Source organism: Staurois parvus, unplaced genomic scaffold (assembly GCF_062004578.1).
Source record: "Staurois parvus isolate SC_StPar_1 unplaced genomic scaffold, SC_StPar_1.0 ptg003789l, whole genome shotgun sequence".
Classification (NCBI taxonomy): domain Eukaryota; kingdom Metazoa; phylum Chordata; class Amphibia; order Anura; family Ranidae; genus Staurois; species Staurois parvus.
Genome location: NW_028321585.1, coordinates 11,561 through 39,479, shown reverse-complemented (window position 1 = coordinate 39,479; position 27,919 = coordinate 11,561). Strand labels below are relative to the sequence as shown.

At 50.7% G+C, this 27,919-nt stretch overlaps 1 protein-coding gene across 1 annotated transcript; it reads right to left on the bottom strand.

The window, feature by feature from the left end:
* Positions 1-94: 94 nt before the first annotated feature.
* Positions 95-27,919, bottom strand: LOC149427413 (mitochondrial inner membrane m-AAA protease component AFG3L1-like). Its single transcript, XM_089668067.1, is given in 10 exon segments — positions 95-3,081; positions 3,545-3,739; positions 5,418-5,618; positions 9,581-9,696; positions 11,008-11,118; positions 14,535-14,660; positions 21,139-21,246; positions 27,451-27,516; positions 27,519-27,603; positions 27,899-27,919. Coding segments are annotated over 10 exon segments (1,233 nt in total). The 3' UTR covers positions 95-2,877.

Genomic DNA, 27,919 nt, shown 5'->3' with positions numbered 1-27,919 from the left:
AGAATTCCGCCCCTCATCCGTGTGAACCCGGGGGTCAGTGTTTTTCCCATCCCCCAATACTTCTCTTTTCAGCGTTCACTTTGAACAGAAACACTTTTCAGATAAATAATGATTTTAATAGGAAGTGAACCCCGGCCCCTCCCCCAACAACATCATTACATAGAAGGTCACAAGAAACGTCTGCGGCGCCGTCCGATTCACACGCCATTTTGTGGTTCTATCCAGCATTGGGGACACCCGTGATATCAGGACAATCCCGGCACACATTTCCATGATGGGGACCTGGAAAGGCATTTGGTAAATAAATACGTCCTGACGCCAAGCTGAGCTCCAGGCGAATACAAAGACGCAATTATTCCAGATCTGCGTTCAGATTGTTTTTAGATGCCACAAGTTTTACATTCCTGAATTTGATCTGATATCGGCCTCCTGCAGGCCCCCCCCCCCCCCCCCGTACAGCAGAGCTCAGACGGGGAAAGGGGGAGCTGAACCCGGAGCTACATGCCAACAAGGACCATGCTGATAGGAGGTGAGAGCAGAAACAGGAGTCTGCAGCTGCTCCTTCACTGTCCAATCAGAAGCCGATCACCAATGTGTACGGTCATCGTATGCCGTGTCACCCACCCAGCTGTGATGTGTAAATCTCAGGACTGGATGGACAGAAACAGAAATTCTTTGTCAGTTAAAGCGGAACTAAACCCTCCTATCCTTTACAGCCAAGCAGGCCGCTGTCTCAGCCTCTGTTCCATCCGCAGTGGCCGTCGTGCTGCACATGTGATCAGTGAGGACACTGGCCATTTGGTGGATTGACATTTCAGTTGAGAGCACAAGCAACTGTGACAGTTCTCATTCACAGCATGCCTGGAAGGAAACAGTAAATCGGGGGGTTTAGTTCCTCTTTAGAGCAGCCGCTTCATTAGCATTTTGTTGGTGTGTTTATCCGCTTGCCTGGAGTTCAGCTTTAAGCATTTATCAGAAATATCCGCCATTCGCCAGTTTCAATCACATGATTAGCGAGGAGGCGGGACCACTGCAGAGACACTCCTCCAGCCGCCTGCCTGTGTGAACCGGTCTTGGAGCTGCACAGACATCCTGGGTTGTGCTGAAATCTGCAATATATGTGAAGCACAAACACCTCATTTATCAAAGTCTGGATCTACAGCAACCAGAGTCCCCGCCCCCCGAGAGATGGCAGATGGAATCTGATTGGTTACCACGGGCAATGCCACCCACCAGAGAGATGGCAGATGGAATCTGATTGGTTACCACGGGCAATGCCGCCCCCAGAGAGATGACAGATGGAATCCGATTGGTTACCACGGGCAATGCCACCCCCAGAGAGATGACAGATGGAATCTGATTGGTTACCACGGGCAATGCCACCCCCCCCAAGAGATGGCAGATGGAATCTGATTGGTTACCATGGGCAATGCCACTCCCCCGAGAGATGGCAGATGGAATCTGATTGGTTACCACGGGCAATGCCACCCCCCCCGAGAGATGACAGATGGAATCTGATTGGTTACCAAGGGCAATGCCGCCCCCAGAGAGATGACAGATGGAATCCGATTGGTTACCACGGGCAATGCCGCCCCCCCGAGAGATGACAGATGGAATCTGATTGGTTACCAAGGGCAATGCCGCCCCCAGAGAGATGACAGATGGAATCTGATTGGTTACCAAGGGCAATGCCGCCCCCCAGAGAGATGACAGATGGAATCTGATTGGTTACCAAGGGCAATGCCGCCCCCCAGAGAGATGACAGATGGAATCTGATTGGTTACCAAGGGCAATGCCGCCCCCCAGAGAGATGACAGATGGAATCTGATTGGTTACCAAGGGCAATGCCGCCCCCCAGAGAGATGACAGATGGAATCTGATTGGTTACCAAGGGCAATGCCGCCCCCCCAAGAAATGACAGATGGAATCCATTTGGTTACCACGGGCAATGCAGTTCTTCCATGTTGGATGTGTTCTCAAAGTATCTAATTGGTGGATATCAATGGGAGGAGTGGCAGGGCCTCCATGTTGGATTTGATCTAGAAGTATCTAATTGGTGGATATCAATGGGAGGAGCGGCAAGGCCTCCATGTTGGATGTGGTCTAGAAGTATCTAATTGGTGGATATCAATGGGAGGAGCGGCAAGGCCTCCATGTTGGATGTGGTCTAGAAGTATCTAATTGGTGGATATCAATGGGAGGAGCGGCAAGGCCTCCATGTTGGATGTGGTCTAGAAGTATCTAATTGGTGGATATCAATGGGAGGAGTGGCAAGGCCTCCATGTTGGATGTGGTCTAGAAGTATCTAATTGGTGGATATCAATGGGAGGAGTGGCAGGGCCTCCATGTTGGATTTGGTCTAGAAGTATCTAATTGGTGGATATCAATGGGAGGAGCGGCAAGGCCTCCATGTTGGATGTGGTCTAGAAGTATCTAATTGGTGGATATCAATGGGAGGAGCGGCAAGGCCTCCATGTTGGATGTGTTCTCGAAGTATCTAATTGGTGGATATCAATGGGAGGAGTGGCAAGGCCTCCATGATGGATGTGTTCTCGAAGTATCTAATTGGTGGATATCAATGGGAGGAGTGGCAGGGCCTCCATGTTGGATGTGGTCTAGAAGTATCTAATTGGTGGATATCAATGGGAGAAGCGGCAAGGCCTCCATGTTGGATGTGACACCAGACTGAAGTCCTCACCCCATGATTGGTCTAGTATGGAGAAGCCCCTTTTCCCGGCCCTAGCTCAGGCACTCTTGGTAAGGTTCATCACAGACACAATGGAAGAAATTTGGTCCACGGTTGTCTGTCCTCCCTGAGACTCTGCCTCCATACATGAGCAGATCATACCCAAAGATCCATGTCTGAAAAGCTCCCTCCTATGGCGTCTTCTCTGCATCTCCGTCTGTCTTTTCCTGATTCCAGTCTTTAAGACCCTCAGGTAAGGTGATGTCCTCCTCAAAACTGCCCGTCCCTTCTACAAACTCTTCATAGGTGGACTTCTCAGGGAAAGGTCGGGGGCCCAGCAGCTCGATCATGTCCGATTTCTCCAGGACTTCCTTCTCCAGCAACAGCTTCCCAACCTGTTCGTGACAAACGCCAGAGTTATAGGATGATCACCTGAATGTATTCTCTGCATTAATGTAAGGAAACCTTCTGCGTACAACTACCCCCCCCTCCCCCCAGCTCCCCTATACCTACCTGAGCCCAATCTCCATTCAGCGCTCTGCACGATGGCAGTAGCTCTCCTGGCTCTCTCCTTTCTCATTTGCTCAGAGACAGCAGTGGAAGCTCTCTGTTCTAACTTGCTGCCCGTGATGAAATATCAGACGTGGTAATACAAGTGGTCAGAATAGCACCAGTTGCACAGCTCCCGATGTACACAGGACGATGTCTTTTGGCACACTGACTTATGAAGGTCAGTTCTCCCTGTGACTGTGCGTGCAGCCTTGTACTGCCATCAGTTAGCCTGTGACAGAACTGGAATCTATTTGATACCTCGTATAGGAAAGCAAAGAAGTAGAATAGATGTAAGGAGAGCGTTACCTTCTCCACCTGATCCTTGCAGCGTGTCAGCAGCTCCAGGGTTCGGTCATAGGCGGCACTGATCAGGTCTCTGGCTTCCTGGTCAATCAGCTCTGCTGTAGCTTCACTGTAAGGTTTATCGGCAAGTATGTCCCCTTGGCGGCCAAGATCGAAGGACACCTGACCCAGCTTCTTGCTCATTCCAAACGTGACAACCTGAAGGAGGAAAAGTGTTGGTGACAACCAGTGACTAACATACAAGTGCTGCTTACTAGTCCTCCGATGTGGCGGCTGCATGCATTTCCTGAGATTTTCTGCTAGTGATCCTGCCAGGGACACCTGGCCTGGAGTGACAACACTTGCTCAATGTACTATATCAGAGGAGGAGTGTTGTCACCGTAGGGCAGGACTACATAACACCCCTTCTCTGCTCTACAACATAACGGGAGGTGTTTTGTAGTCTCCAGAGGTAGCTGGGAACATAACTGATATTAATACAGTAGAGGCAGACAGCACAGGAAGTACTCAGCTCACATCATTTCTGGCGGGATCAACTGTTATCTTTTTGCACTTATGGAACAGATATTACAGACACTTTCAATGACAGTTCATTGCCGGAGTTTATATACATTGTAGAAAAGTGTTTCTCAACCTTTCTTTGGTCCAGGTGCCCTTTAAAATGGACAGTCCCGAGGTCCCCTTTAAAATGATGGGCAGTCCCGAGGTCCCCTTTAAAATGGACAGTCCCGAGGCCCCCTTAAAAATGATGGGCAGTCCCGAGGCCCCCTTTAAAATGATGGGCCGTCCCGAGGCCCCCTTTAAAATGATGGGCCGTCCCGAGGCCCCCTTTAAAATGATGGGCAGTCCCGAGGCCCCCTTTAAAATGATGGGCAGTCCCGGGGCCCCCTTTAAAATGATGGGCAGTCCCGGGGCCCCCTTTAAAATGATGGACAGTCCCGGGGCCCCCTTTAAAATGATGGGCAGTCCCGAGGCCCCCTTTAAAATGATGGGCAGTCCCGAGGCCCCCTTTAAAATGATGGGCAGTCCCGAGGCCCCCTTTAAAATGATGGGCAGTCCCGGGGCCCCCTTTAAAATGATGGGCAGTCCTGAGGCCCCCTTTAAAATGATCGGCAGTCCTGAGGCCCCCTTTAAAATGATGGACAGTCCCGGGGCCCCCTTTAAAATGATGGGCAGTCCCGGGGCCCCCTTTAAAATGATGGGCAGTCCCGAGGTCCCCCCATTCTAAAATATGAGAAACTATTCTAATAGTTGTATATAACGCAGCGACACCCCCACATGGAGGACCCCCAACGTTGGAGGGATCTATTCTTCCCTACCAAATACACTTCTGCACACTGGTACTGACTAGTATCCCCATGACAGAATCCAATCAGAAGAGTGAGCAGCTATACATACGTCGTGTTGTGAGCCAGAAGTGCCCTGTACTGCGACCTACAATAAATACTCCTGTAACCCCTCCCCCTCCAGAGGATTCCCCCCCCCCTCCCCCTCCAGAGGATCCCCCCCTCCCCCTCCAGAGGATCCCCCCTTCCCCCTCCAGAGGATTTTCAAATACAAATCCCGGATACACACATGACTTTGTGCAGCCTTGCCCCCCTGTAGCAGTATTTCTGATTTAGGGCGGAGGGCTTCTGATTAATTAGTGAGCTCCACCATGTAACACCCAGTGGGGGAGATTTACTAAAACTGGAGAAGGTAAAATCTGGGGCAGCTCTGCATAGGAACCAATCAGCCTCCAGGTTTTATTGTCAACGCTTCATTGAGCAAGCTGAAGCTAGAAGCTGATTGGCTGCAGCAGATTTTAGTAAATCAACCCCCGAGTGCCTTGGTTGGAGTAACACCAACACAGTATGAATCCTTCCTGCCTCCTCACCTGTGCATACGCGGTATGTGTGACCTTCTTCAGGTCATCCTGTGCTCCGGTTGTGATGCGCCCAAAGAAGATCTGTTCTGCCACACGGCCGCCCAGCATCATGCACATTCGGTCAAATAACTGCTCTTTGGTATACAGGTACTGCTCCTTGGGGAGGTACTGGGCGTAGCCGAGGCCCTTACCGCGAGGAATGATGGACACCTAGACAAAAAGCAGACATGAGTATCACACACCCAAAAAGAGAAAAACTGTCCGTTACTTCCTCCTCTCCCTGAAAAGACGGGGAGAGAAGACCAGAGAATAATGAAAGTCTACAATGACCAATCATGAGCTCTGGCCCAGCGCACAAATCACTTCTGACTGACAAACTTGTTTATTATTCTTCCTTATAGTACCAACATGTGGCCCTCTATACTGTACATAATATCCGGGATTACTGGTGTCCGGAGAATGAGGGAAAAGCGGAGAGTGCGGGAAAAGCGGAGAGTGCGGGAAAAGCGGAGAGTGCGGGAAAAGCGGAGAGTGCGGGAAAAGCGGAGAGTGCGGACAAAGCGGAGAGTGCGGGAAAAGCGGAGAGTGCGGGAAAAGCGGAGAGTGCGGACAAAGCGGAGAGTGCGGACAAAGCGGAGAGTGCGGACAAAGCGGAGAGTGCGGACAAAGCGGAGAGTGCGGACAAAGCGGAGAGTGCGGACAAAGAGGAGAGTGCGGACAAAGAGGAGAGTGCGGGGAAAACGAAGAGTGCGGGGAAAACGAAGAGTGCGGGGAAAACGAAGAGTGCGGGGAAAACGAAGAGTGCGGGGAAAACGAAGAGTGCGGGGAAAACGAAGAGTGCGGGAAGTCATGGGTGACAAAAACCAGCAAGCTTGGAGGGAAGCTGAAGTACATTATTACTGACAGGCAGCATCATGGAGTCATCATATGGTATAGGGCAGCGCGGCAATAGAAATCCACTCAGAATTTGGTATGCCTGACATCTGCAGCCCAATGTGGTGTCACCTGGGACAAACATTGCTCCACCACTCATATACCGCCTTAAAGCAGAACTTTAGGCTCCCTACCCTACACCCCCCCCCCTTTTTTTGTTTACCCCCACTTACCTGGTTGCAGGTCCTGCACATTACTACAGAGGTGATCCTCCCTACCCCAAGTGACCCCAAAAACAAAGTGTTCGCATGCACTATGTTCCAGACATGGGACTGTCATATTTATATATCTTTTTTGGGACAGATTTACTTTTTGATTTTTCTGGATTGAGTCACTTATCCATCATTTTTTGACTGATCATTTGGGAGTCACTTTTTTATACATCAGCAATATGGATTCATTCACTTGTGTCACCAACACTTTATAGCTGTTTGTTTGCGGCTGTTACTGTCACTTGGCATTGTTTGCACTTATTTATATGTTTCTATACGGTATGTTGACACTTGGATGAGGACATATTTACATGGAGTTCATGTCATGTATGTTTCCACTGATCATGCACCAAGCAGCGCAGCACCCTTTCACGCCTTTATTGTCCTGTTGGGATCCGGCGTGGTCCTGTCGGGATCCGGAGTGGTCCTGTCGGGATCCGGCGTGGTCCTGTCGCGATCCGGCGTGGTCCTGTCGCGATCCGGCGTGGTCCTGTCGCGATCCGGCGTGGTCCTGTCGCGATCCGGCGTGGTCCTGACGCAATACGGCGTGGTCCTGTCGGGCTCCGGCGTGGTCCTGTTGGGGTCCGCTTCTTCTCTGCACCCCTCTCGGTCCTGCACTGCCATCTTCTGTGACATCATTGGTAAGCTGCCTGCCTTTCCGGGTTGGGCCGACGGCTACACTGATGGGGTGCTGGCCAGCCACGCCCTCTCACCTTTTCCCAGTGAAGGACTATGCCTCCTGGGATGGACAGGAGGCAACATATCCCAGGAGGCGATGCGGGCAAAGTGCACATCAGTCACCTAGAAAAAGGCCTTTTTTTTCTACCAAAAAAAATTTAAAATAAATACTTTAGCTTGACATATGTTGATGCGCTCGGCCCCCGGTGAGCTTCCCAATCTCCGTAATAATTGCTCCAATAAGTTGTGTTGAAGGACAAGCAGTGACAATGAGCACCGTTTTGTGCAGGTTCCCTTTTGTTTGGGGCTGAAGTCCCATATACCTATATATTCGGCCCCTGATGACGTTACCTGTGACAAAACACGTAGGGTGGAGCCCTATGGCGGCCATAATGATGCTTGCTTACATCTACCCTAATTAACCTCCCTGGCGGTATGATTATTTCAGATTTTTGGTGCTGAAAGCGGTACCATTTTTTTGCATGGAAATATGTATTTTTTTTATTGTAGGCTGTAATTTTTAGGAAAAACTCACTGAAATCTGTCCGAACAAGAGTCTAGTAAACATCCCGGGTATGATAAAATTTAAAACACAAAATCATAAATTATAATTTAATAAATAATCATAAAAATAATATCAAAATAATAATAAATTTAATTCAATAATATAATCAAACCAAAAACACTGAAATGTGAAATATAGCGCCAAGTTGGCCCATCGCTGAGCTCAGTCGCAAAATCGTTTTCAGTTTCTGATGAGGAATTTCCCCCACCAATCATTATCACTCAATTCTGCAAGTGGTTCTGATTTACTATCGCTGTTCTCTAGCTGATCTAAACCGCGTCTGACCTAAAGGGACACTTTTTGGACGCCATGGACGTTTCTCAGTTTCCAGGCAGAAAGAACAGACAAAATGCAGGCAGGGTGCAGGACAAAGCACTCGGGACAAAATGTATGTGAAATAGGTTGAAACAGCAATGTTTTACTATGTAAAATGAAAAAAAAAAAAAAATGACATTTTTTAAAATTTTTAAATTTCCCGCCGGCGGCGGCGCCCGTACGTCCCGACGTCACAGGGACAGGACACAGAAGCCGGATGCCGGCATCGGCCGGAGGAGATGGCCGGGGACGCTGCAGGGGACACATCGTGGGAGCGCAGGGTAAGGTAAGTGAAGAACACATGCCGGAGCAACGCCGCATGGTATTCCCGAGTGTAGCTCGGGGTTACTGCTCTTGGTACTGAAATGTTACCCCGAGCTACACTCAGGAATACCGCCAAGGAGGTTAAGGCCCATTGTTTGGAAGATCCTTACCTGCTGTTTTGGTGATCTGGAGGCGGATTCGAGTGACCGGCTTTCTGGATTGTTTAATAAAGTGTGACTGACCGCTCCTAACGGGGGGGGGGGGGGGGGGGGGGGTCACGCCTTTCTGGTAAGCCTTCTGTAGTGGTTGGTGACACGACAACTTGGTTTGATTTTGTTTCCACACAGCTTCTGGGACTTTTCTTTTATTTTTGGATGGACTATTTTTGTGACACGTTTTCCACTGTTTTCTTATGATTATTTGTAACTTTTCTGTATTTATTGCTGATTGCCTAATATCAGGTGTTTGTGTTCAGCTGCTATATGTGTTACACCTCATGTTTGATTATTGATTATCTATTGCAGTGGTTCTTAACCTTGTTGGAGGTACTGAACCCCACCAGTTTCATATGCGCATTCACCGAACCCTTCTTAATTGGAAAAATAAAATATGATTTTTAAAATTCAAAACATCGGTATATACAGTATTTATACATAGGTGCGCAAAATGAACAAAACCGTTAAAACATGATTTTCACAGAAAAACAAAAACATAATAATGAATATTTACTGCACGAATCATATGAGTCGGGTGTGGGTCTTCACCTCCACCGAACCCGTGAGACCGACTCACCGAACCCCTGGGGTTCCATCGAACCCAGGTTAAGAACCACTGATCTATTGTGTTCTTATTAGCGCAGGTTTATATATATATATGTATCCTTAGTCCCATATACCTACCAGGTCTCTATTCACACTCCAGCAAGAAACTCTCAATGGGTACGGGGTTGCTATCCAGACAGGGATTGGCTGGAGCCAGTTGGGCAGACAGAGTACTTCTCAGACGTGGCCTGATATCTGGATGCTGTGTGCAGACACGTGGCATTGTATACGAAGGATACGATTGGTGACACGGACAGAACAAAGCGATTTGGGGAAGATCATTCTCTGATCTGGATTTTATGATTTTATAATTATTTCTATTCTGGGTGGAAACCGGAACAAAGACACACAGAAGACAGACGGGGGAAGGTTTCTGCACATTACCTTTAGTAAAGGATCTGCATGTTCCAAAAACCAACCAACCACAGCATGGCCGGCTTCATGATAAGCCACTGTGCGCTTCTCTTCAGGCTGAAGGACCTGAGTCTTCTTCTCCAATCCTGGGAACAGAGGGTCAGTATAAGTGAATGTGATGATAAAAAGGATCATTTTAAAAAAAAATTATTTTTTTTTTTTTGAAACACCAAATCTGTTATACTGTACTTACCTTGTTTTTAATGGTGGGCCAGATCCTCCTCCTGTGGGGTCCCCTGCTGGTGGTCCTGGTGCCTCACCCTGCCAAGTGCTCCCATAACAAGCCACTTGCTATGGGGGCACTCATGCGGGCTGGACCCCAAGACGTGCTCTGTGTCCATAGACACACAGAGCGCAGCTTAGCCCCCCCCCCCCCCCCCCCGCCTCACTAGCTGTGAATAGTAGCAGAAGGAGTTGATGTGTCCCAATGCTGCCTCCCTGTCCAGTGATGAGAGAGAGCCAAGAGAGAGCTACTGCTCTTGTACACAGCGCTGGATTGAGAGCAGACTCAGGTAAGTAGAGCGGGGGCTGGGGAGGGGGCTGGGGGGGGGGGGCTGGGGAGGGGGAGGGGGAGCTGCATGCAGGTATTTTTCCTTAATGCACAGAACTGCTTTTACCTTTAGAGCCACTTTAGCCAAATACCTTTCACTTTGCTGTTAGCGGAGTATCAAAAAAGCTATTTAGTGTGAAGAGTCTGGACTATGGCTGTGTGAAGAGCAGATATGGAGAGGTAATACATAGTGCAGGGTTGCTCGTGTACCCCCCCCCCCCCCATGACAGGGTAACAAGGTAGGTGACATTCTGCAGCAGAGCCACCACTCCTCTGAATCAGGAGCAAGTCTGGACGTCTTACATAGATGTCCCTGGGGGTCTCCTGCTGGAACCAGGAACATCCCGCAGGGAAGGGGCCCCACAGGAGAATGGACCCCCCCCCCCCCCCCCATGACAGGGTAACAAGGTAGGTGACATTCTGCAGCAGAGCCACCACTCCTCTGAATCAGAAGCAGCCGGCTGAGCAAGTCTGGACGTCTTACATAGATGTCCCTGGGGGTCTCCTGCTGGAACCAGGAACATCCCGCAGGGAAGGGGCCCCACAGGAGAATGGACCGGACCCCCCCCCATGACAGGGTAACAAGGTAGGTGACATTCTGCAGCAGAGCCACCACTCCTCTGAATCAGAAGCAGCCGGCTGAGCAAGTCTGGACTTCTTACATAGATGTCCCTGGGGGTCCCCTGCTGGAACCAGGAACATCCCGCAGGGAAGGGGCCCCACAGGAGAATGGACCCCCCCCCCCCCCCCCGATTGTGCTTTCTTCATGTCTTCAAACAAGTGGCACACAAGAACACATATGGGAAGCTTTACATAGTAATATCCGGATGTTTCACCAAATTCTCACCTCCAATTACACGTTCAATGGCTTGCTCAAAATTCTTCTCCCGAACAAACTCATTCAGGTGCCTGGCTGCGATGAGGGCGGCCTCGTTACATGCGTTGGCGATATCGGCCCCTGCAACACGGACCAGAGTCACGGCTCAGAACAACACGGACCAGAGTCACGGCTCAGAACAACACGGACCAGAGTCACGGCTCAGAACAACACGGACCAGAGTCACGGCTCAGAAACCAAAGAGAAGCCATCACTGAACACCAAGGGGGCTTATTTACCAAAACCAGAGAGTGCAAAATCTGGTATATACAGTGCAGGAAATGCGTATTTACCCCCCCCTGATGGTGAATGTTCGCCCCTCACACAGAAATGATCGGTCTAACAATGGAATGTTCCCCCTCACACAGAAACGATCGGTCTAACAATGGAATGTTCCCCCTCACACAGAAACGATCGGTCTAACAATGGAATGTTCCCCCTCACACAGAAACGATCGGTCTAACAATGGAATGTTCGCCCCTCACACAGAAATGATCGGTCTAACAATGGAATGTTCCCCCTCACACAGAAACGATCGGTCTAACAATGGAATGTTCGCCCCTCACACAGAAACGATCGGTCTAACAATGGAATGTTCGCCCCTCACACAGAAACGATCGGTCTAACAATGGAATGTTCGCCCCTCACACAGAAACGATCGGTCTAACAATGGAATGTTCGCCCCTCACACAGAAACGATCGGTCTAACAATGGAATGTTCACCCCTCACACAGAAATGATCGGTCTAACAATGGAATGTTTGCCCCTCACACAGAAACGATCGGTCTAACAATGGAATGTTCGCCCCTCACACAGAAACGATCGGTCTAACAATGGAATGTTCGCCCCTCACACAGAAATGATCGGTGTAACAATGGAATGTTCGCCCCTCACACAGAAATGATCGGTCTAACAATGGAATGTTCCCACTCACACAGAAATGATCGGTGTAACAATGGAATGTTCGCCCCTCACACAGAAATGATCGGTCTAACAATGGAATGTTCCCGCTCACACAGAAATGATCGGTCTAACAATGGAATGTTCACCCCTCACACAGAAACGATCGGCCTAACAATGGAATGTTCGCCCCTCACACAGAAACGATCGGTCTAACAATGGAATGTTCGCCCCTCACACAGAAATGATCGGTCTAACAATGGAATGTTCGCCCCTCACACAGAAATGATCGGTCTAACAATGGAATGTTCGCCCCTCACACAGAAATGATCGGTCTAACAATGGAATGTTCGGTGTAACACTGAAAGACAGAATACAACAACAAATTCAGCAGAAATGCGTCTAACAAATGATGACTGATCTGCATGTTCATGAGGGAAAGAAGGATTGGATCCCCTTCACAAAACATGACTTAGTACTTGGTGGCCAATCCCTTGTTGGCCATCACAGAGGTCAGACGTTTCCTGGAGTTGGCCCCCAGGTTCGCACACATCTCAGGAGGGATTTTGGCCCACTCCTCTTGGCAGATCCTCTCCAAGTCATTAAGGTTTGGTGGCTGACATTTGGAAACTCGAACTTTCAGCTCCTCCACAGATTTTCAATCGGATGAAGGTGTGGAGACTGGCTAGGCCACTCCAGGACCTTAATGTGCCTCTTCTTGAGCCGCTCCTTTGTTGCCTTGGCCGTGTGTTTTGGGTCATTGTCATGCTGGAACACCCATCCACCACCCATTTTCAACGCCCTGGCTGAGGGAAGAAGGTTCTCACCCAAGATTTGAGGGTACATTGCCCCATCCATCGTCCCTTTGATGTGGTGCAGTTGTCCTGTCCCCTTAGCAGAAAAACACCCCCAAAGCAGAATGTTTCCACCACGTTTCACAGTTGGGATGGTGGTCTTGGGGTCATAGGCAGCATTCCTCCTCCTCCAAACACAGCAAGTTGAGTTGATGCCAAAGAGCTCAACTGTTGTCACCTTCTCACCAAGCTGCTTGGCCATAGTTTGGTAGCCCAGTCCAGCCTTGTGTAGGTCTACCATCTTGTCCCTGACATCCTTGGACAGCTCTTTGGTCTTTGCCATGGTGGAGAGTTTGGAATCTGATGGTTTGATGGCTCCTGTGGACAGGTGTCTTTTATACAGGTGACACAATGAGATTAGCAGCACTCCCTTTAAGAGACTGCTTCTAATCTCAGCTTGTTACCTGTATGAGAGACACCTGGGAGCCAGAAATCCTGCTGAATGATAGGGGATCAAATCCTTCTTTCCCTCATGAACATGCAGATCCGTCATCATTTGTTAGACGCATTTCTGCTGAATTTGTTGTTGTATTCTGTCTCTCAGTGTTACACCGAACATTCCATTGTTAGACCGATCGTTTCTGTGTGAGGGGGCGAACATTCCATTGTTAGACCGATCGTTTCTGTGTGAGGGGCGAACATTCCATTGTTAGACCGATCGTTTCTGTGTGAGGGGCGAACATTCCATTGTTAGACCGATCGTTTCTGTGTGAGGGGCGAACATTCCATTGTTAGACCGATTGTTTCTGTGTGAGGGGCGAACATTCCATTGTTAGACCGATCGTTTCTGTGTGAGGGGCGAACATTCCATTGTTAGACCGATCGTTTCTGTGTGAGGGGCGAACATTCCATTGTTAGACCGATCGTTTCTGTGTGAGGGGCCAACATTCCATTGTTAGACCGATCGTTTCTGTGTGAGGGGCCAACATTCCATTGTTAGACCGATCATTTCTGTGTGAGGGGGGGAACATTCCATTGTTAGACCGATCGTTTCTGTGTGAGGGGCGAACATTCAGCATCAGCCAGGGAGCAAATACGCATTTCCTTCACTGTATACGTGACTTTGTGCAGCCTTGCCCCCCTGTAGCAGGATTTATGATTTAGGGCGGAGGGCATCTGGGTAATTAGTGAGCGTCACCATGTAACACCCAGTGGGGGAGATTTACTAAAACTGGAGAAGACAAAATCTGGGGCAGCTCTGCATAGGAACCAATCAGCTTCCAGGTTTTATTGCCAAACCTTCACTGAACAAGCTGAAGTTAGAAGCTGATTGGCTGCCGTGCTGAGCTGCACCAGATTCTGAATGCTAAAGTCTTATGCAGGCCACACACGGGTCGAACTCCAAACTAATTTTCTTTAGAAAATCTGAAATTTCGTGCATTTTGTAATCCGATGGCGCCACCATTAATTTCGAAATTCAGCCAACCGCACCTTCAATTTCTGCTCATGTTGCTACAGAAAAGAACTTTCATTTCTTTCCAGGTCACAGCTTTAGATTTCTCGCACGATTCTCCCATCGATTCGAAATTCGTTCGTTTTTCAAAGAATTTCCAACATGCCTGATCACTCAAATTCAATGGTCACACGAAAATCGTCCATTTCTGTGATCCACTAATGATGCGAAATTCGAACAAAAATTCTTAGAAAAGATTTTTAAAAGAAAATTCTTTCGGAATTGGACCCGCGTATGGCCGGCTTTAGGAAACCTCCCCCTATGATCACCTTATGGCAAACCAACGTCACCTGTGAATCCAGGAGTCAGGGCTGCTAACTTCCGGGCCAAGGAGTCCTTGCTGAGGCTCTCAGGCAGCTTTAAAGGACGAAGATGAACCTTGAAGATGGAGGCTCTGCCTTTTATATCAGGGGGGCCTAAAGGGGAGGAAAAAACAATGTTACAAAAACATTCACCCTCCAAAAAATATATTCCTTCACTTTTTTTGGGAGCTTGTGACCTGTATGACTGCGACCATGTATGACTGCGACCATGTATGACTGCGACCATGTATGACTGCGACCATGTATGACTGCGACCATGTATGACTGCGACATGTATGACTGCGACATGTATGACTGCGACATGTATGACTGCGACCATGTGTGACTGCGACCATGTGTGACTGCGACCATGTGTGACTGCGACCATGTGTGACTGCGACCATGTGTGACTGCGACCATGTGTGACTGCGACCATGTGTGACTGCGACCATGTGTGACTGCGACCATGTGTGAATGCGACCATGTGTGACTGCGACCATGTGTGACTGCGACCATGTGTGACTGCGACCATGTATGACTGCGACCATGTGTGACTGCGACCATGTGTGACTGCGACCATGTGTGACTGCGACCATGTGTGACTGCGACCATGTGTGACTGCGACCATGTGTGACTGCGACCATGTGTGACTGCGACCATGTATGACTGCGACCATGTATGACTGCGACCATGTATGACTGCGACCATGTATGACTGCGACCATGTATGACTGCGACCATGTATGACTGCGACCATGTATGACTGCGACCATGTATGACTGCGACCATGTATGACTGCGACCTGTGTGACTGCGACCTGTGTGACTGCGACCCTGTGTGACTGCGACCATGTATGACTGCGACCATGTATGACTGCGACCATGTATGACTGCGACCATGTGTGACTGCGACCTGTGTGACTGCGACCTGTGTGACTGCGACATGTATGACTGCGACCCTGTGTGACTGCGACCCTGTGTGACTGCGACCTGTATGACTGCGACCATGTATGACTGCGACATGTATGACTGCGACCATGTATGACTGCGACCTGTGTGAATGGGGCTTCTGTATGCCCCCAGCTTCTCTCCCTGCAGAATAAAATACAACTCCAGGCATAAACAGCAAGATAAAAACTACGAAACTATTAAAAGCTGAACTAAAAAAAAAACCATTTTGCTGCAATACTCACCTTCAGCCCAGAGCTGTGCGGGAAATAGAATTACAAGACGCACTGGATTTTTCGCTCCATAAGACGCACTTTTTCCCCCCAAAAAATGGGGGAAAATGTCTGTACGTCTTATGGAGCGAATGTGGAATGACCGGCCCGGTATTCCTGCCGCCGCCGTTCCTATCTGTTCCTCGGTCCAGCGTTGTCCTCACCGTCTTCTCTCCCCGGCGCCGGCATCTTTAGTGTGGGCACCCGGCGGGGTACAGCTTGCGGCTTCACAGCCAAGTACCCACTGAGCATGTGCGAGAAGCGCTGCGCTTTGTGAATGGTCCTGTAGTCTTCTGGGACCTGTCACATGTCCCAGAAGACGGGGAGGGAGGACAACTCTGCAGAGGTACCTGTCAAATTCGAGTACCCACTCCCCCCAGGTCTGCAGTCTCTGGTCATCTCCTGTACTGTGTCCGCAGTCTCTGGTCATCTCCTGTACTGTGTCCGCAGTCTCTGGTCATCTCCTGTACTGTGTCCGCAGTCTCTGATCATCTCCTGTACTGTGTCCGCAGTCTCTGGTCATCTGTACTGTGTCCGCAGTCTCTGATCATCTCCTGTACTGTGTCCGCAGTCTCTGATCATCTGTACTGTGTCCGCAGTCTCTGATCATCTCCTGTACTGTGTCCGCAGTCTCTGGTCATCTCCTGTACTGTGTCCGTAGTCTCTGGTCATCTCCTGTACTGTGTCCGCAGTCTCTGGTCATCTCCTGTACTGTGTCCGCAGTCTCTGGTCATCTCCTGTACTGTGTCCGCAGTCTCTGGTCATCTCCTGTACTGTTTCCGCAGTCTCTGGTCATCTCCTGTACTATGTCCGCAGTCTCTGGTCATCTCCTGTACTATGTCCGCAGTCTCTGGTCATCTCCTGTACTGTTTCCGCAGTCTCTGGTCATCTCCTGTACTATGTCCGCAGTCTCTCGTCATCTCCTGTACTATGTCCGCAGTCTCTGGTCATCTCCTGTACTGTGTCCGCAGTCTCTGGTCATCTCCTGTACTGTGTCTGCAGTCTCTGGTCATCTCCTGTACTGTGTCCGCAGTCTCTGGTCATCTCCTGTACTGTGTCCGCAGTCTCTGGTCATCTCCTGTACTGTGTCCGCAGTCTCTGGTCATCTCCTGTACTATGTCCGCAGTCTCTGGTCATCTCCTGTACTGTGTCCGCAGTCTCTGGTCATCTCCTGTACTATGTCCGCAGTCTCTGGTCATCTCCTGTACTGTGTCTGCAGTCTCCGGTCATCTCCTGTACTGTGTCCGCAGTCTCTGGTCATCCCCTGTACTGTGTCCGCAGTCTCTGGTCATCTCCTGTACTGTGTCTGCAGTCTCTGGTCATCTCCTGTACTATGTCCGCAGTCTCTGGTCATCTCCTGTACTGTCTGCAGTCTCTGGTCATCTCCTGTACTGTGTCCGCAGTCTCTGGTCATCTCCTGTACTGTGTCTGCAGTCTCTGGTCATCTCCTGTACTGTGTCCGCAGTCTCTGGTCATCTCCTGTACTATGTCCGCAGTCTCCGGTCATCTCCTGTACTGTGTCTGCAGTCTCTGGTCATCTCCTGTACTGTGTCCGCAGTCTCTGGTCATCTCCTGTACTATGTCCGCAGTCTCCGGTCATCTCCTGTACTGTGTCTGCAGTCTCTGGTCATCCCCTGTACTGTGTCCGCAGTCTCTGGTCATCTCCTGTACTATGTCTGCAGTCTCTGGTCATCTCCTGTACTATGTCTGCAGTCTCTGGTCATCTCCTGTACTATGTCTGCAGTCTCTGGTCATCTCCTGTACTGTCCGCAGTCTCCGGTCATCTCCTGTACTGTCCGCAGTCTCTGGTCATCTCCTGTACTGTCCGCAGTCTCTGGTCATCTCCTGTCTGCAGTCCATTGGTTCAGAATATTTGTTTCCTTGTTTTCCTCCTCTAAATCCTAGGTGCATCTTATGGAGCGAACAATATGGTATGTACCTGCCCCCACCCTGAAGTAACTGAGCCAATTAACTGACAGATGGGCGGTTCAAACCGAGGCGGAGCAGATTGGCTGAAACTCGCACTTTATTACATTTCCTGGCTTACGGGGTATTCTGCCAGAGGCGGGCATGTCGCTCTTCCATGTTCAGCTACTGAGATAGAATGGTGAGCTTGTCAATGCAGCTTAATCCCCTCAGCATGTCCACTAATCAGCGAACATATGGGCCCCGACAGAGGATAGTGGGGGGGGATGAGCTCAGGCGGCCCCTGAACATCACAAGTCATTATTTGTTTACTCCAGTCAGCTCAGGTCATTCCCTGACCCGCAGCGCATGTAAACAAAGGGACGGAGTGCTGGGGACATTAGTGCCCCAATTCAGCCAATGACACTGAACATGGGCATGTGTCCATACATGGGCATCACCAGCACCCCTTTGTTTACGTGTGATGCAGGGGGGGGGGGAATGACCCGGCCTGCAGCTGAATGGAATAATAAAAAAAAATAAAAATAAAAAAAGCATGATTTGGATGTTCAGCTAGAGAAGAATTCAGAGGAAGTCTGAGCTCATCTGTAGTAATGGGCAGATGCATTGACTGGGACTGCGCTGAGTACAGGACTTCCTCCACGGGAGCCTAGATGGTCAGATATCGATATGTCAGCGGCCACCAGATTGGATGAGTTCAGTTAGGAAGACCGTGGCAAAAATCGGAGTTTATGTGGAAAATAGGTGCAGCACTTGGGCTCGTGTACACTTCTGAACGATGGAAACCGGGAGGTTAAAAAACAGCAGTTTAGCCGCGTTTGCACACCGCGTTTATGAGCGTTTGCATTTAGAAGCGTTTTTTAAAGATAACCTCAGGAGACCCTCCCAAATGCCCAGAATGCACTGAAAAAGAGTAAAAGATTAACTATTTCAGACATTTTGAGAGGAATGGAGAGAGCAGAAGCCGGGGAGAGCAGACGCAGGGAGAGTAGTATGTGTTGAGATTAGCTGTCTTTTTTTCTTTGTGGTGTTTGGATGTTCCGGCTCATTTCTGTGCAGAAATTATTGCAGCCGTGTCCAACACAGGGGCGGACTGACCATTAGAGCACTCGGGCACTGCCCGGGGGCCAGGGTCAGTAGGGGGCCCCATGAAATGCCCCTGGTGCCTTTTATAGGCTTTTTTGGGTGTGCTTTGAGTGTGGTCAAGGACACAGGGGCCCCATGATCCCCTATTGCCCGGGGGCCCTACGAGTTGTCAGTCCTCCCCTGGTCTAACATATTTTCTTTCATCTCAACGTACGGTGTACCGGGTCCATCTGAGTACCAGGAAAACGCTTTGCATGCATTTTTCATGATGAAAAAAGGCTTTGTACAGCATCTGGAAATGGAAGTGTTTTCCAAACGCAAACGCTTATAAACGCGGTTAGCCGCGTTTACAACGCTGATAAAATCTACTCCTGAACGCAAGTTTGGTGCGTTCAAAAAACAACTGTAAATTCAGCTGCCCGTAAAGGACTGTAAACGCAGCTGCCCGTAAAGGACTGTAAACGCAGCTGCCCGTAAAGGACTGTAAATGCAGCTGCCCGTAAAGGACTGTAAATGCAGCTGCCCGTAAAGGACTGTAAACTCCACTGCCCGTAAAGGACTGTAAACTCCACTGCCCGTAAAGGACTGTAAATGCAGCTGCCCGTAAAGGACTGTAAACGCAGCTGCCTGTACAGGACTGTAAACTCCACTGCCCGTAAAGGCCTGTAAATGCAGCTGCCCGTAAAGGCCTGTAAATGCAGCTGCCCGTAAAGGACTGTAAATGCAGCTGCCCGTAAAGGACTGTAAACGCAGCTGCCCGTAAAGGACTGTAAACGCAGCTGCCCGTAAAGGACTGTAAACGCAGCTGCCCGTAAAGGACTGTAAACGCAGCTGCCCGTAAAGGACTGTAAACGCAGCTGCCCGTAAAGGACTGTAAACGCAGCTGCCCGTAAAGGACTGTAAACGCAGCTGCCCGTAAAGGACTGTAAACGCAGCTGCCCGTAAAGGACTGTAAACGCAGCTGCCCGTAAAGGACTGTAAACGCAGCTGCCCGTAAAGGACTGTAAACGCAGCTGCCCGTAAAGGACTGTAAACGCAGCTGCCCGTAAAGGACTGTAAACGCAGCTGCCCGTAAAGGACTGTAAACGCAGCTGCCCGTAAAGGACTGTAAACTCCACTGCCCGTAAAGGACTGTAAACGCAGCTGCCTGTACAGGACTGTAAACTCCACTGCCCGTAAAGGACTGTAAACTCCACTGCCCGTAAAGGACTGTAAATGCAGCTGCCCGTAAAGGACTGTAAACGCAGCTGCCCGTAAAGGACTGTAAACGCAGCTGCCCGTAAAGGACTGTAAACGCAGCTGCCCGTAAAGGACTGTAAACGCAGCTGCCCGTAAAGGACTGTAAACGCAGCTGCCCGTAAAGGACTGTAAACGCAGCTGCCCGTAAAGGACTGTAAACGCAGCTGCCCGTAAAGGACTGTAAACGCAGCTGCCCGTAAAGGACTGTAAACTCCACTGCCCGTAAAGGACTGTAAACGCAGCTGCCTGTACAGGACTGTAAACTCCACTGCCCGTAAAGGACTGTAAATGCAGCTGCCCGTAAAGGACTGTAAATGCAGCTGCCCGTAAAGGACTGTAAACGCAGCTGCCCGTAAAGGACTGTAAACGCAGCTGCCCGTAAAGGACTGTAAACGCAGCTGCCCGTAAAGGACTGTAAACGCAGCTGCCCGTAAAGGACTGTAAACGCAGCTGCCCGTAAAGGACTGTAAACGCAGCTGCCTGTACAGGACTCTGTGTACACGGACACATAGGAGGACATTAGGGAGAGTTCAGGAGCTGCTGGGAAAACGCAGAACATCTCCCGAACGCCCGTTTATCGGCTGCAGTGCACATGGAGCCTTAGATTGCGGATTTAGGACGTGTTCTGGGTTCATTACAATATTGATTTTTGAAACAAAGCTGCAGATTTGTTTTCATGAGACATCCTCTACCGTCTCGAATAGCTAAAACCTGCGCTAGAGAGATCTTTAGATTGCCAATAAGAACCTCAAGCTCTGTATACAGTGACAGATTTTTTTTTCTCATTCAACCAGCAGATTGAATGAAGAAAAAAAGCTCAAAGATCCCAACCTCCATGTAAACCTCCATGTAAACCTCCATGTAAACCTCCATGTAAACCTCCATGTAAACCTCCATGTAAACAATGTGGAATCAGGGATCTCCCTCGCCGCACTATAGTATTCTGATAGCGGGGACCCATCAGAATACACGGATCAGCACTGAAGACATTGGCTGCAACGGCTGTTCAATTGCTGGTTGTCCATCAGGACGATCATTCGACAGAAGCCAGTCCATAAACCGCCACTTTACACAGCGAACGTTACCAGCGTTATTAAACGCCCCCCCCCCTCCCCCGCTTTACCTATGTAAATTTGACGATCGAATCTTCCCGGTCTCATCAGAGCTGGGTCCAGGATGTCCGGTCTGTTCGTGCCGGCCAGAACAACCACATTGGTATCAGTACTGAAACCTATCGGGGTGAACAGAAAGGAAATGTCAAGAAGCTTTGCACAGACAGACAGACAGACAGGCAGACAGAGACAGGCAGACAGACAGGCAGGCAGACAGAGACAGGCAGGCAGGCAGACAGACAGACAGGCAGACAGAGACAGGCAGGCAGACAGACAAACAAACAGGCAGACAGACAAACAAACAGGCAGACAGACAAACAAACAGGCAGACAGACAAACAAACAGGCAGACAGACAGACAGGCAGACAGGCAGACAGACAGGCAGGCAGACAGACAGGCAGACAGACAGACAGGCAGGCAGACAGACAGGCAGACAGACAGGCAGACAAACAGTCAGACACGCAGACAGACACGCAGACAGACAGACAGACAGGCAGATAGACAGACACGCAGACAGACAGACACGCAGACAGACAGACAGACAGACAGGCAGACAGACAGGCAGACACGCAGACAGACAGGCAGACAGACAGGCACACAGACAGGCAGGCAGGCACACAGACACGCAGACAGGCAGGCAGGCACACAGACAGACACGCAGACAGGCAGGCAGACAGGCAGGCAGGCAGGCAGACAGACACGCAGGCAGACAGACACGCAGACAGACAGGCAGGCACACAGACAGACACGCAGACAGGCAGGCAGACAGGCAGACAGACAGGCAGACAGACAGGCACGCAGACAGACACACAGACAGGCAGACAGACAGGCAGGCAGACAGGCAGGCAGGCAAACAGGCAGGCAGGCAGGCAGGCAGACAGACAGACAGGCAGACAGACAGACAGGCAGACAGACAGACAGGCAGACAGACAGACAGACAGACACGCAGGCAGACAGACACGCAGGCAGACAGACACGCAGGCAGACAGACACGCAGACAGACAGACAGGCAGACAGGCAGACAGGCAGACAGACAGGCAGGCAGACAGACAGGCAGGCAGACAGACAGGCAGACAGACAGGCAGGCAGACAGACAGGCAGACAGACAGGCAGACAAACAGTCAGACACGCAGACAGGCAGACAGACAGACAGACAGGCAGACAGACAGACACGCAGACAGACAGACACGCAGACAGACAGACACGCAGACAGACAGACACGCAGACAGACAGACACGCAGACAGACAGACAGACAGGCAGACAGACAGACACGCAGACAGACAGACAGACAGACAGGCAGACACGCAGACAGACAGGCAGACAGACAGACAGGCACACAGACAGGCAGACAGACAGACAGGCACACAGACAGGCAGACAGACAGACAGGCAGACAGGCAGGCAGGCAGGCACACAGACAGACACGCAGACAGGCAGGCAGACAGGCAGGCAGGCAAACAGGCAGGCAGGCAGGCAGACAGACACGCAGGCAGACAGACACGCAGACAGACAGGCAGGCACACAGACAGACACGCAGACAGGCAGGCAGACAGGCAGACAGACAGGCAGACAGACAGGCAGACAGACAGACACACAGACAGACACACAGACAGGCAGACAGACAGGCAGGCAGACAGGCAGGCAGGCAAACAGGCAGACAGACAGACAGGCAGACAGACAGACAGGCAGACAGACAGACAGACAGACACGCAGGCAGACAGACACGCAGGCAGACAGACACGCAGGCAGACAGACACGCAGACAGACAGACACGCAGACAGACAGACACGCAGACAGACAGACAGGCAGACAGACAGACAGGCAGACAGACAGACAGGCAGACAGACAGACAGGCAGGCAGACAGACAGGCAGGCAGACAGACAGGCAGGCAGACAGACAGACAGACAGACAATTTATTTTGCCCTCCGATGTATTGAACAGACAGACGACTTCGAGAAATGTTACCACCCACCTAACTCTGATTTTGTGATTCTCTCCATTAGCACGCTAAAAATAAATGAAGGAATTCAATAGTTCCCCCCCCCAGCCCAGAGCTGCCCCCGACATGTAAATGCAGTTTTTGGCCCCCACATACGTTAATGAAGGAGTCATCTGGGGTAAGGGGCCCTGCGGATGATCAAAGCATACAGCTGGATTCTGTGTTTTGGATCAATGAAGGATCCACGTGGCCCGTGCGCCGTGGCCCGGGATTGCCTGCGTATTGCGGCAGTAAATGAACACAGAAAACTAGTTTTGTAAATGAATTGTTTGCCGTGTTCTGACAGAAATCACACAGAATCGTGACTGGAAATTCTTTTCTGCACAGATCTCCGGCTCGTCTATAGGACCATTTTCTTGCAATGACCTGAATGAGGATTTATTCTGTTCCATCAATTAGCAGGAAAGGTTATTAAACATGGCTGACTGCACAGGGAACGGCACTCTCCTGCCCCCTGCTGGCAGCACAGAATCATGCAACGTTCACATACCCTGACAGCTTTGGAGAAGCGTTTCCACTCATATCCACCATCGCTGCCTCTCCTCCCAGCTCCAGACTCTGGGACTAGGGAAGGACTCTGCATCATGGGGTGGGGTTCCTGCAAGGATTGCAGAGGAAAGGCAAGTCGCCTATTTTGCCCTATGGGGGCCACAGCATTCCCTGCAATAAACACACCTGGACTGGAAACATCCACAGCCATAGGCCTCAGCTCCCATCTGTCATCAGTGGAGACCAGTGCTGGAGTATGGGACCATGTGATGGAGATACAGGGACCATGCGATGGAGATACAGGGACCATGCGATGGAGATACAGGGACCATGCGATGGAAATACAGGGACCATGCGATGGAGATACAGGGACCATGCGATGGAGATACAGGGACCATGCGATGGAGATACAGGGACCATGCGATGGAGATACAGGGACCATGCGATGGAGATACAGGGACCATGCGATGGAGATACAGGGACCATGCGATGGAGATACAGGGACCATGCGATGGAGATACAGGGACCATGCGATGGAGATACAGGGACCGCAGGAGCTCTACATCTGGGCAATCCCTCCTCAAATGCAGTCAGCTCCTCACTTCCTGTACTTAGATGACAACGCTGCCTCTGCTGCACTGCTCTCCCCTGCTGGATGACAGAACATCACTCCTTATGTCCCGGAACCTGCAATCCCTATATCTGCTCTCCCCGGACCCCGCATTCCCTGTACCCGCTCTCCCCGGACCCCGCATTCACTATATCCGCTCTCCCCGGACCCCGCATTCACTGTATCCGCTCTCCCCGGACCCCGCATTCACTATATCCGCTCTCCCCGGACCCCGCATTCCCTATATCCGCTCTCCCCGGACCCCGCATTCACTATATCCGCTCTCCCCGGACCCCCCATTCACTATATCCGCTGTCCCCGGACCCCGCATTCCCTATATCCGCTCTCCCCGGACCCCGCATTCCCTGTACCCGCTCTCCCTGGACCCCGCATTCCCTATATCCGCTCTCCCCGGACCCCGCATTCACTATATCCGCTCTCCCCGGACCCCGCATTCACTATATCCGCTCTCCCCGGACCCCGCATTCACTATATCCGCTCTCCCCGGACCCCGCATTCCCTGTACCCGCTCTCCCCGGACCCCGCATTCACTGTATCCGCTCTCCCCGGACCCCGCATTCCCTGTACCCGCTCTCCCCGGACCCCGCATTCCCTGTACCCGCTCTCCCCGGACCCCGCATTCACTACATCCGCTCTCCCCGGACCCCGCATTCACTGTATCCGCTCTCCCCGGACCCCGCATTCACTACATCCGCTCTCCCCGGACCCCGCATTCACTACATCCGCTCTCCCCGGACCCCGCATTCACTATATCCGCTCTCCCCGGACCCCGCATTCACTACATCCGCTCTCCCTGGACCCCGCATTCACTGTATCCGCTCTCCCCGGACCCCGCATTCACTATATCCGCTCTCCCCGGACCCCGCATTCACTTGGGGTCCCCGCAGACAAAGGCTCCATGATGAGAGACATGGAGGAAGTGGCCATGAAGGAACATTAAAGTTACATTTTTTTCCCCTTTTTAAATAACAAACGTTCTACTTACCGGCTCTGCAATGATCCTCCTCTTCTGGGGTCATCCACCGGAGCTCCTGGCTCCTCCTCTTTAGCGAGTGCCCCCCACAGCAAGCTGCTTCCTATGGGGCACTTTAGCAGGCTCGCTCCTGAGCTACCTTGTCTGTATCCATTGACACAGACAGGGTGGTTCAGCCCCTCCCCCCACCACAGAATTTGATTGACAGCAGCGGGATCTGCTAGGAGTCCCCCCTCCGCTCGGAGAGGCATGCTGACAGACGTCTGTATGGGGGGCTGCAAGAAGTGGAAGGAGAGAGCCTGAGGAGCTGAGTAGTGCAGCAAGCAGCCTCGGATCTGGTGGGAGAGCGTTGCATTTGCAGCGCGGCCTTACTGAACTCAATGGACGAGTATGACAAGCATTGCTGCTCGCCAATCTCTGCCTCCCAAGTCAAAAATGCCGCGACAGCTCCGTTCGGCTGTTATTTTATAGTTCAGGAGGGGGGTGGTAAAATCACTGCTCGGCCCCCATTCTTTACCACACCTAGACTGTCTTGCTGAAAGAGACCTACTTCATGGGCAGTTGTACCGATTATTCCTAGTGCCAGGTATTGGATTTCTGTTCACTGTGACAGACCCAAACCGGGACGGGGCATTGGGGACTATGCTTTGGGAGGGGTGTGCCTGGCGGGACCTTTGGAGTAGTTTCACTTCAGGTTCAAGCCCGTGTCTCCCCAAAAACACACGGATTCTGAGAACTGAGGACCAGGAGACAGATTTGGGGTCTCTGTGCCCAAACCAGCATTGACTGCTTCAACTCCCCCCCCCCCCCCCAAACTCAGAGCGGATGGTAATATAATCAGCTCAAAGCCACCCAATGCCGAGGCCTCCGGCTGTGATCTGTTTATTAGGGTGTGATGGGTTTACCGTTGTTTTTGTTCCATTGTTAATGGAGTCACCTATAGTTTTCTGTCTGTTGGCTGGTCCTCCTGGAGGTTCCTACATGATGGGATTAGTCTGGTGTCAACTTTACCTCGCTATGTAATCAGTGTGGGATGTTTATGTGTAATATTTGTTTTTATTGTTCACGTGGGGGCTGCCCTATTTCTGGAGTGTATAAAAACCTGTATTTCTGTTCAATAAACAGTTCCAGTTGCACCTAAGCAAGTGTCGTCTAGTTTCTTGGGTGCAATGCCTGCCTAGAATACCTTGTTCCTGCGTCCCAGCAGCAAGGAAGCACCCAGGCGGGGTGACAGGCGTCCACATTCACATACTTACAGACGTTCCCAGGTCTGAAAATATTGAGATTTAAGCTCGGCCCTCATCAACAGTCCCAGTTTCTCAATTGCCCAATCCCTGATGAGATCTCCTTTAAAGTGGTTATAAACCTCAGACATCTAACAGAGCACATCCCTCTATAGCGTGTACTTGCCTCTCTCCAGAGCACTGGGTGTCATTTCTGTCTGCTGCCTCCTTCCCCTGCTATCTGCACGAGTCACTTCTGACAAGTTTTCCTGACACCAGGAGAAAAATGGTGACAGGGGAGGGAGCTCCAGCACACAGCCTGTGATTGACAGCCTCAGCTATGTTCCTGTATGCTGTCTGAAGGAGGTGTGTCCCTTCCTTCCAATCAGCTCTCAGAGCTCTTGTACAGTATGTGAATGCAGCTCCCTGCCCCCTACGTCTGTGAAAAATCCTTTTCATCCCTGAGTTTTACAAGGATGCACAGGACCAATGGCTGCAGATAAACAGGTACAACTTATGTAGGAGGATTTGTATCACCTGAGGCCATTCACTTCACTGGATATATGGAGGGTTTACAACCACTTTAAAAGTGTTGTTGTGGTTGTGTTTGCTGCGTGTTAGGAGGAGTGATGCCTCTAAGTCATTCCATCCTGGAAGATGATGGAGGAAGCAGTAACCTAGTACAACACTGACAGCAGGAACACAACCTACCAACGTTTCGTTCTAGAAGACGCCGTACGAGGCTCCAATCACACTTGTACGACTGATCATGTGACTTTGGCCACATAAACAGTCCAGTTGGCTCCTGCTCAGATCAGTGCGACAGAACAAAGGTCCCTGCTTTGGTGTGACTTAGTCCCAGATGGCGTAAAGATGGATTCAAAGTCGCCCTCCATAGACCACTGGAAATCGTGTGACTCTGGAGCAGCACAAGTGTGAATGGAGCCTGAACCTAACACAAACCTGCCTCTGATTACGTCCCATAATGCTGTGCGGGTTTTGCTCACCGTCCATCTCCACCAGCAGCTGGTTGAGGGTATTTTCTTGCTCGCTGTGCCCTCCGAAGCTGCCTTGCCCCTCTTCCTTCCAACAGCATCGATCTCGTCAATAAAGAGGATGCACGGTGCGTTCTTCTTCGCCATGGAAAACATGTCTCGTACCTACAGATACAACGCAGACAACATTCGTAAACAGAATTACGACGGAAAGCGGTTTTTTGTTACCGACAATAGCATTCGTCTTTTTGTTTTTCCTATGTATTCCAAGAAGAATCGGGAGAGTCTGGTTGCTATGGGCAACATGTAAACGTTCGTCCTGTTAGACGGTCGTCCCCAGCCGCTGGATTATGAGCCAATTATGGGCCTTTGATGTGTCCCCAGCAGTCTCTCAGCTGGTGCTCATTGCTGCACTATACGGCTCACATAGCCAACACAACCACAGAACGCACTTCATTACATTCCTCCAGTTATTCCCCAT